We start from the raw sequence: 17,002 nt of genomic DNA, 5'->3' as shown, positions 1-17,002 counted from the left end.
TACTTGGCACTAACTGGTGCTCAGTCAATGTTTGTGGATATGAAAGGGGGTACAAGTTGATGGGGGGGCAGGTGCAGGTCTCAGGCTGGGCCACATGCCAATTTCTCTCTTCCAGCACACCCAGTTTTCCCCCACACCTATTGCTCCCATGGAGGGGGCTCTAGATGTTTACCCAGCACCAAGGTAGACCCCTTGCCAGCATCAATGAGAGCTTCCAGGAATGAGAGGGACTTGCTTGCAACATACGCTATATGGATCACACAAAAGAAGGAATTTCCTCTCGTGGTGTGGCAAGGCACCAGAAGCTCTGAGAGCCTAAAGTTTTTACAGTCACACACCTACTTGTCTATGTAATGATGTAGGTGTGGTCTTTGAGAAGGAGACAGATTGGGTGATGTCCATAGGTCCTTTTCATCTCTACGATATTATAGTTTTCATAACCTAATGAGAAATGTGGGAAAAAAATGAGCTCCTACCTCTGTCATGGAATGAGCAAAAACAAAATAAAATGTAGGCTATCCCACGTGTACCTCATAGATTTAGGTGCTTCCTCAAAAGCTTACAACATGCTAGGATCCCCAATTCATTAATGCTTAAATGACTTTATTTGTTGCCTTTAACTCTCTGTCTTAGAGGGAGAGTCTTTGAAATCTGACTGTGTTGCGCAGGTTGCAGACTGTGTTTCCCTCTCCTGAGCCACGCACGCAGGCTGGCACGGCTTCCCCAGAGTGGCCTGGCAGGTGTCAGGTAGCTGGACAGGAGCATTTAGGAACATGGACTCTGACATGTGTGAAAACAGCATGAGTCTGAATTCCAGCTCTTCTGCTCTAGTGTGATGACTTTGGCCGGTTATCTAATCTTTCTGAGCCACAGTGTTCTCAATGATCAAAAGAGCAGAAATAACACTAAGTACAGCCTTGTTGAGAGGATTGAAGGAGATGATTGGTATGAAAGTACCTGCTGCATAATAACAGCTCACATTTATAGAGGCCAATTACTGTGTGTCAGTAACAGTCCAAAATGTTGCATGTCTATTTATTCTAGGGGAGATTGTCACCCTCTTCATTATACAAAGAGAATGCTGAGGTGCAGTTAATATAGTAGTGAGTGGTGGAGGTGGGATTTGAACCCAGGATTTGATTCCACCATGCTCTGCTGCCTCCAAATTATGTTCTCATGTGAAGCTATTTATCCTTACATCCTTAGGAAATCACTACTCATACCATACACATATGCACATCTCCTCCCTACTTTTCCTACCCTTCCATTTCCATTTACTTAAGTGAGAGGGGGAAAAAAATCCAGGGGTCAGTGGGTCACCAGGCGAAGACTGAAGGACCCTTTGGGTTGACACAGCCTGGTTGTGTTCCTGGATGGTAAATCCCCTTTTTTTCTCTCCCTTCCCCAATTCACTCTCTAGGCTGAATACCCATCTGAGTTGTAACTGATGTGCTGGATACAGGCTAGCCTGGAGGGGCAAAGCTTTTAATACAGGGACAACAGTCTTGGGCCATCTTGAATGCGGTGGACTATTTACCTCTTTTTCCTCCATTCCCATACTAAGCTGCAGAATTGTTAGTCAGGCATCCTGGAGTCCTAATTAGTCCCATTTGCAGTCCCTTTGGACCATGTTATGTCTGTTGATGTGCAGAGGCTAAGTTTCTGTTCCCCTGTGGTACTTCCTTCTTTCTCTTTCCAGTCCCATTCTTCCCCTCTGCTCCAGCTGCTCTCTGCTGTGGCATTAAATTGTCCAAGGATGGGCCTTGGGGGTGGGGGCGCAGAGCATTTCTTCCCCTCTGAGATGTCCTCACATGGGGCATTGTCCACAGCACTTGCTTTGGGTAGAATTTCTTTCTGTGGATCAGCCCTTAGCACTTTCAGAGATTTTAGAAATTTTTATGACTCATGATTCTTATATAGTTGTCATTTTTGCTTTAGAGAATTTCTCATTTTATCAAAGAAATACTAGCCTATGATATGAAGACTGTTTATCTCTCTCTGGCCTCAAGGTATTTTCCTTTCCAAAGGTGAGTTTTCAGTGGACAGACCTTTGCCTGTGAATCATGCTCTTTTGTGCAGTATTTGTTTTCGTACATATTAGCAACAGATACAAAGGCCACTTTATCTGTGTGCATATGCATATCCAACAGCCTGTGGATGATCCTATATCATCAAGAGCACGTTATCTAAAAATTTCCAAGAATCCACTTCTATAGATTTCTACCCTCTGTCATTCATTCATAATGTCACATCATAGTAAAATAGGAAATTTTTACTCTCTGATAGTGTGAAGGCAGGGTGGGGGAAGCTTGAAGAAGAGAGATTGTCGTGGATTCATGATTTACCCTATAATATAACTCAGCCATTCAAATGAACACAGACCTATACTCTAAAACAGATTAGGCCAAGATGGAAGGAAATTGGAGTGTGGGAGATTTCAAGTTTATCTAAAATGAAAAGTATAGCCCATACCTCTTTAGGCCATTCCTGCCCCAAATGGCAGATACCATGTTTTTGACATCAAGAAGGATATGTGGGTATATTTCTGCTCAGGATTTAGAGTGGGGGCCATGACAACAGACTTTGGGTCAGAAAGACCTGAGTTCTGTCCTCTGCTAGCTGTGTAACCCTAGGAAAGTTATTTAATTTCTCTAGGACTCAGTTTTCTCATTTATAAAATAGATAAATGAGGATAACAGCATATACCCCGTAGGGCTGTGTAATAGTTAGGATGGGGTTTGGCTGTGAGGGATAGAAGATTTAGAACATAAGTTACTGTAACAAGAAGAACATTTATTTCTCTTTCATAGAAAAGTCTGGGTAAGTGGTTTAGGGCTGACATGATGGATCCCTACTGTCCAGGACCTAGGCTGCTTCTATCCTTTTGCTCTGTCGTCTTCAACCTGTGGCCTCCTCTTCATGATCTGAGATGGCTGCTCAAGTTCCAGCTGTTGAATTTTCGTTCCAGCCGGCAGTAAGGAGAAAAGAGGAGGAGAAGGGGAAGGACCCACCTCTTCCCTTGAACCACTTCCATTTACAAGTTGTTGGCTATAACTTAATCTCATGAACATAACTGGCTGTAATGGAGTCTGGGAAATGTAATTTTTATTCCAGGCAGTCATGTGCTTAGCTAAATATTCTTTACTATCAAAGAGGGGGGAAATGGATATTGGCCCAAATAACTAGCAATCTCTGCCACAGATCTGTATGAGATTTGAATGAGATGATGCAGGTGGAGGGCTGAGCACAGCGTTGGGCACAGAGTAAGCACTTGATAATCATTGTCGTCATCATCATCACCATCATCACCATGAGAAAGTGAGGAATACTTTGAAACGATGACAAGATGTTTCCTTATTTTAACCTCATCTTGCTGATCAAGTCACTCTTATCCACATCCCTTTTAAGATACTATGAGCTTTATCTTTTATGGTCCGACGTCTATACCTTTTATGTGTCCTTATGAAATGAAACTACATAAAAGGAAAGCAAGGGAATGGTGAACATAAGATTCAAGATAATGGTTATCTTGGGCTGGGGAAACAGAAATGGGTTGTGGGGAATGGAGGAACCACCTAGTTAGATGTACATTATTGGGGCCGGCCTGGTGGTGTAGCGGTTAAGTTCACGCATTCGGCTTCAGTGGCCCGGGGTTCACCGGTTCGGGTACTGGGCACAGACCTACTCACCGCTCATCACGCCATGCTGAGGAGGCATCCCACATAGAAGAACCACAACTCTACAACTATGATACACAACTACATACTGGGGCTCTGGGGAGAAAAAAGAAAAAAAAAAGAGGAAGATTGGGAACGGATGTTAGCTCATGGCCAATCTTCCTCAAAAAAAAAACCAAAAAAGGGGCGGCCCTGTGGCTTGGCGGTTAAGTGCGCGCGCTCCGCTACTGGCGGCCCGGGTTCAGAACCCGGGCATGCACCAATGCACCGCTTCTCCAGCCATGCTGAGGCCGCGTGCCACGTACAGCAGCTGGAGGGATGTGCAGCTGTGGCATGCAGCTATCTACTGGGGCTTTGGGGAAAAAAAAGGAGGAGGATTGGCAATAGATGTTGGCTCAGAGCGGGTCTTCCTCAGCAAAAAGAGGAGGATTAGCATGGATGTTAGCTCAGGGCTGATCTTCCTCACACACGCACAAAAAAAACCCCAAAAAGATGTACATTATCATCAGAGTCCTAGTTTTTATTTTGGATAGTGGATTCGCAGGTGCCTACTACACTATTAACAAATAACTAATAACTAATTAAATAAAAGCAGAGATACAAGAACCAATGATCCAATAATGAGGGTGTATCATGAATCAAGGAGATAATTAATCCAATTCTGTGTACCTGAGGTCTTTAAATTGTCTCTCTGTACAATAGCGCATGGCATATGTGTTTGCATGTCAATAGTAGACAAAAATAGTACTTTCTGTTTGCATAGACTTTTAACTTTTGAAGTGCTTCTACATATCCATAAAAACTGTTTAAGTAGTTCATTACAGATGGTTGAGAGTTGGGTGTTATACAAATAGGACTTTGGACTTCTGTGTCCTCAGAGAAAATATTTCATTTTATCCTCACAACAGCTCTACAAGGTAGGCAGGACAGATGTTATGATCATTATTTTACAGACGAGAAAGAGGGAACTGAGAGGGCAAGAGACTTTCGTGAGGTTACGTAGCTGGTTAGTGCTGGGATGGAATTTAAGACTTGGGCTCTCTTGCCTGGTGCTTCTTCCTTTAGCCCATCTCACTGCCCAGTTATTATTCATCCATTAGGCATTTATTCCACGTCTGTTACATGCCAGGCACATTGTGCTGATGTGTTTGTGTTCATATATGTGTGTTTTCTGGGCGCCGCCTGTGCAGTTTATGTAATCTCTGTGCACTGTGTACCTGCCCTTAGAGTCCTTGTGTGCCCCCTAGGCCTAATTGGCCCTTGTAATTCCAGAAGGAGTCCCCAGCTGGGGTTTCAGTTGTCTTGTTATTCCTAGGCCATTGGGCTTCAGCATCTCCCCAGAGCCCCAGCCAGATAGGAAGGTAGCTTAGATATCAGGGACAGAGCCCCAGGCAGTGGGCACAGAGTGGAGGAGCTAAATCAGCAATGCCTCAGTAATGATAATCTTTACTATTTCATGATAATTTATAGTTTACAGAGTTCTCATAAATACTACCTCATTTTATTCTCACTCAGCCCTGAAATTCGATTTTATTATTTTTCTCATTTTTTCTGATACAAAGAGAGGATAAAGGGCTTGCTCAAGGTGACTCAACTTGAGGAGGAAAGACTTGAATTCAGGTCATTTGTCTCTAAATTCTGTTCTCGTTCCACTGTCTTGTGGTCTCTAAAAGGCCAAAAAGAGCTCCCCGTCTCTCTAGCCTTGTGGAGAAAAGCAGGGGAATGCGCAGTGCCAAGCAGTAGGAGGTCCCAGTGACCCTCTGCCAGGAAAAAGGCCGACCCCGAGGCCTGAGCAGCCGGGCCCAGGGACCTCCTGTCAGCTGAGAAAGAAATGGAGCCACTGGCACTTTCCACCTCCACATCCCTGTGTCCCTCACGTCTCCTGCATGTGCCTCCGGGAGGTGACAGCAATACTATAGAGCTGGTGAGGTAAAGGTGTTTTCCATCTTTGTGGCCTTAGGCAGTCTCTTTCTCTTTGAGGGGTCAGGGGAATGGGGGAACCGTCTAACCACATCCATCCTCCACCACGGGAGGAAGCTGCGGTCCCAGACCTGTGTCTGTGCCACTCTTGTGATACTGCCTGCTTGTACCCATCTGTCTTCTTCCCTGCAGACTGACGCCATCCACCATGCAGGGCCCAGTGTGGCACCTTGTACACAGGCAAGGTGTACACTAAATTAACTCTGCTTGAAAAGAACGAGTATCCGTGTGAGGGGAGCTGTTTCTCTCCTCGGCCCATGGAGTGAGCTCTGCCTGCCCACCGGGGAAGGCACTGTGCTGGCAGGGTAGCTCCTGCCTTTCATGCCACCCTCACTCCTTCCCAGCCTGGGCTCAGTCCCTAGGGGCCCCCATCCTCAGGATGTTCCCTTCTCTCCTTCCCTCTAAGCTGGGTGTCCCTGGACAAGGGGACGCTGGAGTGTTGAAAGGACACATTATGGGCCTCATGTGGCCGTAGGTCAAGCCCCATTCTCTAAGACCACTTTATCAATAAATTAGGCTGAGGTTTTGTCTTCAGCTGTCTGGTTCCTTTGTCTTACTTCTCAACTGCTCTATTAGTTAGAGGAGGGAAGAGGTCAGCAGGGATGTATTTGATGATCACCCCCAAACCCCACCAGAATGTGTATAGAGGCCCTCTGGCAGCTTATATTTAGGGCCTCCCTAGTCCCCCTCCCCTGATCTGGGCAACGCTATAGGCCCAGCTAGATCCTTGATATCTTCCCCGGAGACAGGAGGTTAACCTTGACTAGGACTTGGCTTCTTTAAAAATATCCACTTCTCCAAATGGCTGTAGGTTCAGGGACTAACTTTTCCATATTGGAAATCAGAACCTACTCCCTAGACCTTCCCTTTTGTTACATCTTCTTATCTAATTCTCTCCACAACCCTGTGAAAATGTATTGCTGTTCTTCCCACTGTGCGAGGGGTGCCAGGGCTTGCGCAGGATGACACAGCTGGGCAGTGGTAAAGACTCTGCGAATTCACGCAGTCTCCAAGTATCCATCCTCTTCCCATTCGGTAACCTTTTAAAGCCAATTTACATGAAAAAATGTTCAAAGGTATAATTACTAAATTGTTCATAGTTACACAATATAAATCTTTACTGAAAAACAAAAAAAATTATGAGAAAAGAAATGCAAAACTCAGAGTAAAATGTTCAAACGAAGAGAACATTTAATATTTGCCTCACACCTCTAACTGGATGAATGACCTCTGCACAGCTCAGCCCAGAGGTCTCGCCCAGCTCATCCTCACTAGTCATCCCACTCCATCAAAATATACTCCCTCTCCCACTCGGCTGTTGCTGTCTAAAAGATCTAGACAATTGGAGAAAAGTGGATTCTCTATCTGAATTATGCAGCTACTTTCATACGCCTCCCCCCTTCCTTTGCGTGGCTGGTTAAGAACTAGGATTTCTCGGTCCCCACTCCCCGTCCCCCGGCCCCCAGCCTCCAGCCCCGGCCCTCCAGCTTCCGACGCCTCGCGTCCTCCCCTTTAAGGCCAGCCCCTCCCCCACACCCACGCCTCCCGGCCCCGCCTCGCCTCCCCAAGCCCTGCCCCTCCGACCCTCCCCTTTAAGGACGGGCCCCGGACGCAGACGAGGCTGTGACGCGGCCGCCGGCCCCCGGGCTGGGTACATTGTCGCGCGGCGGCTTCCCCCCGGCCGGGCCCCCGCCGTCCCGCGTTCCACCGAGCGCCAGGCCCCCGGGGGGAGGGTGGGAGGGAGGGCGCAGGGCCGGTGGGCGCCAGCGGCGCGCGGCGGGACCCACGGAGCCTCGCGACCCGCCGAGCCTGGAGCCGGGCCGGGGCGGGGAAGCCGGCTCCAGCCCGGAGCAAACTTCGCAGCCGGGCGGGGGGTGGCGGGGACCCCGTCCGGAGCCGGAGGAGGGGGCGGCCGCGGGCCCTCCCGCCTCTGCTCCCGCGTCTCCCGGCACCATGCTGTCCAACTCCCAAGGCCAGACGCCGCCGGTGCTGTTCCCCAATCCGCCGCCGCCGCCGCCGCCGCAGCCCCCCGCCCCGGCCCAGCCTCACCCCCCGGCCCAGCCGCCGCCGCAGCCCCCGCAGCAGTTTCCCCAGTTCCACGTCAAGTCGACTCTGCAGATCAAGAAGAACGCCATCATCGACGACTACAAGGTCACCACCCAGGTCCTGGGACTGGGCATCAACGGGAAAGTTTTGCAGATCTTCAACAAGAGGACCCAGGAGAAATTCGCCCTAAAAGTAAGTCCGGGGGCCGGGGGAGGTGCCGGCGGGCCGAGGGGGCTCCCGGGGACGGCCCCCCGCGCTCTGGGGCGGCGGAGCGCACGGCCGCGCGGCGTGACCGCGCCGACCCTGTCCTCGGGCGCGGAGCAGCGGCCGCGCGGGCCGTCCGTCCCGGGCGCCGGGGGGTGCCAGGTGCGCGGCCGGGGCGGGGGCGGCGGGGAAGGTCGGTCCCGGCAGAGCGCGGCGCCGAGGCCGGGTTTCCGGTCACCTCCGGGGTGAGTGGTGGGGACTCGGAGGACTCGTGAGGACTCTGCCATTTTGGGGTTTGAGCGGGATCCAGCCGAGTCGCAACGGTTGGCTCCGGGACCACTTCTGCTAATTTCACCCCGGCTCAAGGAAGTGATTTTCGGAGGTTGTGGTTCCCCATCCTCTCCTGCCTCCTTCCTTTCTTTCTGTGGGCACAAAAGGCCCATTACTCATTGAGCTGGTTGGTCGGTTGGTTTGGAGAAGTCGGATCTCAGAGGTTTATTTAGTCTCGCTCCTTATTTGGGAGCCGGAATGTGTGATTTCACTTCCCCGGGCCTCGCGAGTGCGGCCGTGCCGCCTTGGGGCGCGCCGGCCCGGGAGGTGCAAGGCTGGAGATTCCGCGGGGACACCGCCCCCGGCGCCGGGGAGGGATGCTTTTGATCCGCGAGCAGGCCCCCTCCTACCTTCAGTGCCTGCGAGGCTCCAGATGGGAGGCCAGCAGGCTCCGGCGGTGTCTGCTGTTTCCATAGCTCCATTGATCATTGTAAACCGGGTGTGTAAACCACGGCTTGGCCCCGTGCTGATTCCGCAAATCGGAGATGGCCACTTGAGTCCTGGACATGAGCGATTGGCGGACAGTAGGAGGGAGCGTTATCCTAGGGCTGGGGAAACCCGACCTCTTTTTTTTTTAAGGGGGTGTGGTAGGGGAAGAATGGGGATTTAAGTGAGAATACCTACTTCGGAAGTTAAACAGAATGGACTTGGAGGTCTGAAGAGATGTGGGTCCCCAGTGCTCAGGGTCATTAGAAAGGTTTTCCCCTCAGAGGGGTTTCAGACCCAACCACATCTCTAAAAGTGACACATCACGCCTATTTCCCCCGAGGTGTCTTAATGATTGGAGGAGGAAAAAAATACTTCCTGTGTTATATTTTTCTCTTCCCCCTCAACCCCCACTGCTAGCTGTATTTCAGCTATTAATGCAAAACTCAGATATGGGTTATGGGTGGAATTGTTGGAATAATAATTAGATGTAATAAAACCCTGATACTTCAGGGTTGTAGAGGGCATGCATGTCCCATTTCCAGATTTTAAGGCCTCTAAAATTATTTTCTTGCTGCTTTCGTCCTCCCTTTTGGGGGAGAGCTTTCACCTAGCCCATCACTGTCAGATTTCTTTGGTTTCTTCTATAAGCTGTTGCTTTGGGGTTTGGTTGTTGTTCAGTGTGGACCGTTGGAAAAGAAATATATCAGTTTCTTAAACACTTTCATATTTGTGCCTTAGACCACTCTTTCCATACTCATAACTGGGGGCAGGGAGGAGGTGGTTGTGTGACTTGGCTCTGACTCTGGGTAGTGGAGTTGAGTGAATATTGTTTGACCACAGTTAACCTGTACCATTGAAGAAGTGACAGACATTCTTTCCAGGAGAATTTTCTATCCCCTCTGAGACACATCTGCCTTCACCCACCAGCAGTTTGGGGACACTGGCTGCTCATTCTCTTGGCTAGTTGGAATATTGTATAAAGACTTGAGGACAAAAGCTCTCAACTGTTCCTTATTCTATTTAATAGACACATAACACCCTCTAAAATGCTTTTGGGTGGCAATTCAGATTTCTTTTATAATTAATAGGAGAGGGGTTTGGATATTTTCCCCCTTTGAATAGCTTTGAAGGGAAAAATCCAGCATATTTTAAATAACACTCATAGTTTATCTTTCTCAGGTTAAAAGTGGTGAAGATTGAAGTCAGAGTCTGTTTTGACAGGCAGCCTAGCCTGCTCCCAGATCTTAGAAGTTGACTCAACTGTTAAATTGTAGATTTCCCACACATCTTTGTGTAAAAACTTAATAATAGAGGAAGAAAGAAGGGATGAGGCATTCAGAGACTGACAGCAGTGTCAACAGCCCTTCCATATCCAAATATTGGCTAAGATATAATTACAGCTGTAGGGGAATCTGGTTCGCAGAATTCTGTTCCAGAGACATATGCCAAAGAGATTTCTAGATCTTGAATCTTGATTAACTGAACCTTAGGTGCTGAGTAGTGAAATGATTTTCAAAACCAGGAGTGTTTTGATTATAAAGTGAGGGAGGAAGATGTGTTGGGGTAGGATGGATTGCCCCCTCCAGAAGGTGCCTGGAGAAAAAGGGCGGAGACTTCTCTTCTACACAGTGTGATAGGCCATTCCTCGGGATTGGGGCAGAGAGCTGTAGGGCTGCAGCAGGTGCTCTGACAGGGGCTCTGGTGTCTGCTGCTTCACAGCGATGAGAGTTGATGGGAGGTGGTGCCTGCCCAGATGCCCTGCTCCCTGTCTGTAGTCTGGTGACTTCTTAGCCCTATTAAGTGAAATCAGTGCTTAAAAAAATAGTCCCAACTCACCCTGCTGCTTCTCTCCCTCCACCTGAGAGATCTACCATTTTGATGCTTCTGGTGGGTGCTATGACTTCACCTCACCATCTCTCCTGGCGGCTTTTGCTAAGCTCTGAGTCATACGCATACTTCAGTCAGAGTTGGAAGGGACTTTAGAGGTCATCTCATCAAACCCCCTCATTTTGCAGATGAGAAAAGCAAGGCCCAGAGCAAAGACTTGCTTGAGGGAATAGGGCCATGCTCTTGGCAGAGCCAGGATTAGAACCCAGGGCGCCTGGCGCCTGCTTTTAGGCCTCTTCCACTTCTCCCTGCAGTGGTATCATCAGGCTCGGCCCTGGGCCTGGCTGCTGCTCCAGAGCTCCACCAGTCTGAGGAGCTCCTCGCTGCAGGCTCTCCTGGACTGTTGGCGAGGGGTGCTGGGCGGGTATTTATCACCTCCCCAGCAATAACCCCCGAAGTCGGAGGGGCAGTTGTAAACCAACTCAGCAGCTCCATGAGTTCTGAATCTGTGGTAAGAAGCTTTTTACCACCCCCTTTCCTTTTTAAGGAGTGTTTGGTAGAACTCTTATTTATTATTATTATTTTTTGTACAAGAACATGAGAATTCTATGAACTGATTCTTTGGTAGGGACGCCTGGTCTCAACCCACTTGTGTAGTGTTGGTTGTGTTCCCCTGGGGCTCCTCAGCTGCTTTCTGCTTCATTGTATCATGGTGACTCTTAGGTATTAGCTGAACAAATTTAATTAAAGCTGGCACGGTTGTCCCTCTCTGCTGTGCGACTCTGATTAAGTGAAGCACGTTATTGCTTTACAGAATATAGAATATTGTCATAACGTATCTCTGTTTATCTTTCCATGGCGTGGATTAGAGAAAACAGGGTGCTGTGATTTCTGCTCCTTTCCTTTCTCCAGCGGTCCTCCCTCCCCAGGTCACTCAGTGTCACTGTGATGTGGCTTCCTTTGGTGTTCTGAAGGGGAGAAGATCGGAACCTCTCATGGTTGGTCTGGGCTGTTAGAGGGAGATGCCAGCACTCCCGCATCCCCACAGTACAGGCGACATCCTATCCAGCACACCTCATGCTGTGTTCCTGTCGGGGAGCAAGATAGGTAGTGTGGCTGGGTGAGGGCCAGTGTCCCACATGGGGGTTTGCTGGATGGAATCATTGAAAAGTTTTGTTGACCAAACCAGCTTCTTTTCTATCCTGTGATTACAGATAGTTAACAGTGCACTGAACATCCTGCCATATGCTTAGTTCTATGGAGGGTACAGACATTTAAAGTGGCCTTAAAATTTTCAGGGTCAAGAAACTTATTTGGAGAAGGTGAAATTAACAGTTGTAGTCTAGGGCTGCACTGCCCAATATGGTAGCCAGTACCCATGCATGGCTATTTAAGTTAAAATTAATTAAATTAAACTAAATTAAATTTAAAAATTAGATGTTAGCCACATTTCAAGTGTTCAGTAGCTACATTTGGCTAATGGCTACTGAATCGAACAGTGCAGAAGAACATTTTCGTCCCTGTAGAAAGTTCTCCTGGATTTGCTGGTCCAGGGGTTAAATTATGTGGTTGGGAATAGAGGAGCTTTGAAAGAGGGAGATCTGTGAGGCCTGAAGGAGCTGAGGCTGTCATTGCTTGGCCTCTGAGGAATGAGCAGATCTGCAGGATGTGGCCCTGGCTAGAGCTGAGGGGAGAGTGATCAGGTTGGTAAGGAGCAGGCGGGGCTGGTGGCTCAGAATTGAACCTAACCCGTCTTCGTATTAAAAGCAGGTTTTAAAGTGTTTGAGGGGCATGATGTAAACTAACAGGATGTTATAAAGAAAGGTTACAGATTGCTGAGGTTGGGGCTTGCGGTTTTTTGAGGGAAGGTCTAGCTTCTGGTTTCAGAGACCCTGTCCCTCTCTTGGGGCCCTGGCCCCTGTCTACTGCAGCAGGCGCCTGACATCCATTAAGGGAGGATCGAAGCTGGGTCGGCTAATGGTCCTTTTTCACTTGTGAATTCTGGGCTTTGATAGAGCTTGAAAATAATCACCAGTTAAGATCTGGAATCAGTAGCTGAAACAAGCAGGGAGAAAAGCAGCCCCAGGCCTTGGGACCAGATATTGGTGGGTGTCTGGGAAATGAAGGGACTCCTTTTCAGGAGGATGAAGGATTGGGATTCATGATTAAGGTGTTTTGACTGCTTGGGATCTGAGGAGTTGGGCCATCATCAGTTGATGATTTTACTTAAGAAGCAGGTGCAGGAGATTCAGGGAGAGGCCTGGAGGAGGCCAAACTTCAGGACTGTTGGAGGCAAACTTAATCCCTGGCCAAATCCTGGAGTTGGGAAGCGGACCAAAGCTCCTGTCACCCGCAGAGCCCAGGGGTGTGTGGAGTCTGTGCCAGGATGAATGTCAGCCATGGCGGGGAAGGACAGGGCATCGGCATCTGAGTCTTTTCATAATTCCCAATCGGCCCTGCTGAGCTCTGATCCAGGATTCTCCCTGGTGGTTTGATGTCTGTGGCACAGAATTCTTACTTTCCTGCCTCCCTTTCCTCTGCTTCAGGCCCTTCCAAGGGTCATGTGGGGTCTCTTTTTTCCCCTCCTCCCTGTACTGCACCTTTCCAGGTGCTTCAGGGTCCTGGAGGGAGGGGCAGGCAGAGCAGAGTTGTTCTTTGTGTTTGAAGGGGCTGCAGCTGCTCTTGGTAAGGATTTAAGGCCCCGTGGTAAAGGGAACCATGTCTTATAGCGCCTTAGAACTGACGACACTCCTTAGTCATCTTTCTTGACATCTGGGCCAGTCCAGAAAGGTTCAGTGGTACGTCCAGGGTCTTACCTGGTGTCAGCATCAGAGCCATGCCTTGGGACTTGGTTCCTTGGGCCCTGCTCTTGGTGAGTTCCTTTGGTTTTTTGGTTGCTAGAGGTAGTAGTACTGGGATTGTAGGCCTGGCAGTGCAAAACTGAGCTCCACTAACTTGTCACTGGACTCCTTCTACATGGGTCACCTTATAAACAGGGACATTAGTAAAGAGAAGGAGCCATGCCACTGGGCAGCTTAATGTACACCAGGTATGTGACCCAAGTCAGATTTGGTACCTTTTCTAGTCTTTGGGGGAATACTGATATTTTGCATTTTAAGATACGTATGGATATAAGTATTTAGAGATGAGCCTGTTACTCTGGGTTATGTGCTAGATTAGAAAGCAGAAAAAAATTGTCTAGTTCTTGTGCCCTGCTAACCAGTTGTGTAACCTTGAGTAGGTCAGTTCAACTTTCCAGGCCTCCGTGCACATGTCAGAGGGTCAGGCTGCCAGTGGCTCCTTGAGTGCTGTTGGTGTGGGATGGTGGAAGGTGGTGCTGCAGGCAGGAGGCCAAGGGCAGGCAGGATAGCTTGCTGACTTGCTCCATGTCTGACCGTCAGCAGTATCTGGGCCAGCTTGGATGCCCCTTTGATGGGCTTAATGCTGGCCTCTAGGACGGCCTGTGTCAAGTTAATTAATAATCATCACTGGCCAGCTGCTCCTCTCCTGTGTGAAGACTTGGAACGAGTTCCATGCAGCACCTTGGCAGAGAGGATGGGCTATGTAACTCAGTATGACGTCTGTCTACTCTTTCCTTGAAATCAGAAGAATCTTAGTGTAGTGGTGGCTCAAGGTAGAGATGGGGAATTCTTTATTTTCCCCATCTGAAACTCCCTCCCTGTTCGAAGTTGTGGGTCCAAACATGGCCGCTGGGATTGTGCAGGCTGTGCCCCGCACAGGGGCACCTGGCTGAGAGTGGGAGTGAAGGCTGCAATCTGGCCCACTCTCGCCTTGTCAGGCTTCGCCTTGGTGTGTGGCTGAGTCCATCCAAATGGGTGCCTTCTTCTAATTCACCCAAAGATATAGTATGGTCTCGGGGCTGTTCTGAGGTGAGAGTTGAGGGCAGGTTCCCAGAGCTGATGGGAAAATTAGGATTTACATCCAGGTACCACTTCTTACCTATAGGACTGGGTAAGAAGGGATATCAGGAGTCCAAGGAAGCAAGAGGAGAGGGGGATGCCTAGTGATGTCAGTTCTCTTTTCTCTTCTTCCTGCCCATTTAAGGCTAAAGCAGTGGTTTTAGCCTTGGAGCTTTGCATGTGGGGTTTTGTGTGCCAGAACATCAGATTTGGGTAGAGGAAGAAGAGACACAGTGGGAAGGGGTATAAGGTTGTGCTCAGCCTCTGGCAGTGTAGAGTTCTTAGGGTCTTTATTCTCTAGTCCAGTAAACACTTTTGAGTGCCAGCCAGCAGGTGGTGGAGGCTGGCACATGGTCCCAAGGTCAACCTCTGTCTGTAACTGATGTTCTCCTCCAAAAACAGCCAAGCTGTGTGTTTATTCCACTAGGAACCTGAGATGATCAAAAGGGTCATATGAAAGGGCATCTTACTCTTGGGAGACATTTCCAAGCATCTCCACGGCCAGTGTCCGTCCAGGACTTGTCTGGGAGATGAAGAGTGGTGTCCAAAAGCGGAAGCTACAGGGCTACCTTTGGAAGCCCTTTCTGTCTCAGAGAAGATGAGGGGAACAAAGGGAGCTGTCTGCTTCTCTCTGTTTGGCTTAGCTCTATGATGATTCTCCTTTTGAACCTGAACAAAGGTGAAATCTCTCTAGTCCGGGGGAAGGGGAGGGGCCTAAGAGGAGACCTGCTGACAGTCCATCTGCTGGCTCCTTTCCCTCCTGGCCCTTCCCAGGCGGATGGTTGAGTTGATCACTTTGCCGCCATTTTGATTATCCATATTGTTACAAGGCTCCTAGCCCACACTGGACATTTGCAACCTGGCCTCCCGCCCAGGGCCCAGAACTGTTACTCAGCCCCTCTGTCCCAACAGCTAAAAATAAACCTGACACTGCTGCAGTGTCCCCTCCAGCCAGGCCCTGATATCTGTCCCAGGTCTTCCTGCCACGCTGCTGAACTGGTTTTCTTTTCACTCATGCCGTCCCCATTTGCCCCCTTCTCTTCCAGCCTGAGCTTGGTGGGTAGTTTGGGCCAACTCACTTTTCTGAGTGCTGGGAGTGAGCTGTGGCTGGTGCTTCTCCAGGTATCAAGATTCATGTGTGCAAAGACTCTGTGGAGCTGCCTTGCTTCTACCCCCTCAGTGAAAGGGTGGGACACGGAGGAGGGTGAACAACTTCACCAGAGGTGGGCTTTCTGCTCCGTTGCCTCCAGCTCTGGCTTCCGCCGAGCTCCACCCTTGAGCAGGCCTCCCTGCCAGAAGGTATGTGGGGATGAGTAGGAGAGTCCCGCGTGAGGCTGTCCTAGGCCCTCACCCTGACTGCCAGTGACTGAGCGTGTTACCTGCTCTAGGACTCCTGCCCTGCTGCTAAGCTATACTCTCTACCTCTGCAGTGTGGGGCTTCAGGTTACCACATTCAAAAGTGTGACCTCATCTCATTGGCTTCCAAGAATAACTGAGCCCTGCTCTTGGGCCTCCTTCCTGAGTCAGGCCCTGGCCCCTCTGGCCCTCCCAGCTCAGCCACCTGCAGGGTGCCACAGAAAGCATGGGTCTCTTCTACCTCCTGACTGTGGGGGCCAGGGGTATTGGCGATCTGTGTCCCTTGAGATCTGTTGAGGTGGCCTCTTCCCCTACTGCCCAGGGATCCTGGAGACCTATAGAGCAAGGTGAGGAAAGGGGCTCAGGTGGCTGGGATACCTGCTTAACTGGGAGATACTGGGCAGTGTCTCCTTTAGTTTGACTTGAGCATTCTCTTTCTGATTGTTCTAATCCTTGAACAGGTGTTGGTACTCATCATGGCACAGGAGGGTTCTGTGTCTGTTTTCTGGGATTAGGGTCTGTTTGGGAGAAGGAGTGTGTGGGGGAGAGTGATAGGAGCTGAGGTAAGACTTGGGGACCCTCTGTCTTAGCTGGAGGTACATACCCGGGCCACGTCTCCATGCCTTCTCCCGTCTGTCCTGCTTGGGCCTCACTTCCTCTGCAGGGAGAGATTTATCTGCCAAGGCCCATTGGCCCCTGGAGGGGAGGAGTTGGGTGTAAATTGCTAAGAGTTTATTTTTAACTCTGACAGAAGGAGCCCCTGTCCTTGGAGTAGCCATATCCTCCCTCTTCTCTCCTTATCCTGGCCTCCTTCCCTGGCTTCTGTAATTCTTGGAGGAAGCGTAGTAGGATTCTAAAGGCCAGGCTACACAGGAGCTGGTGAAGGGAAGTCTCTCTAAGTGAAGAACCTGCAGATTGCTCGTCATGCCTGATTTCTTCAGAGCTCAGAGGGCGGGGGATGAGGAGGGGAGGAAAAGGGGCAGCCCTGGGCATTGAGGCCGCATGTGTGGAACTTAGAGCATCCTAGGAATGCAGGTGGACTGGTGAAGAGACCACTTGTGCCTGGAGCTTGCAGCAGTCTGGCTGCTCTGCTGTGTTGGCCTGGGTAACAAGGGGTCATCTTGTGCCTTTTGTCCTGCCTCTCTCCTTGCAGGTACCCAGATCTCTGAGAGGCCAAAGGCCACGGAGACAAAACTTGGTAAATTCGCACGTTTACAGAAATGCCGAGTTTCC

The 17,002-nt window shown here is 49.7% G+C and overlaps 1 protein-coding gene across 1 annotated transcript in view; it reads left to right on the top strand.

Moving 5' to 3' along the window:
• Positions 1-7,446: 7,446 nt before the first annotated feature.
• Positions 7,447-17,002, top strand: part of LOC131404954 (MAP kinase-activated protein kinase 2) — a 46,256-nt gene continuing 36,700 nt past the window's right edge. The window contains exon 1 of the mRNA XM_058540181.1: positions 7,447-7,895. Coding sequence (XP_058396164.1) covers positions 7,611-7,895 — 285 coding nt within the window. The 5' untranslated portion in view covers positions 7,447-7,610. The remainder of the gene's footprint in view (positions 7,896-17,002) is intronic.

Source organism: Diceros bicornis, chromosome 4, assembly GCF_020826845.1.
Source record: "Diceros bicornis minor isolate mBicDic1 chromosome 4, mDicBic1.mat.cur, whole genome shotgun sequence".
Taxonomy (NCBI): domain Eukaryota; kingdom Metazoa; phylum Chordata; class Mammalia; order Perissodactyla; family Rhinocerotidae; genus Diceros; species Diceros bicornis.
The sequence above is the reverse complement of the archived record's forward strand: the minus strand, read 5'-3'. Positions and strand labels throughout refer to the sequence as shown.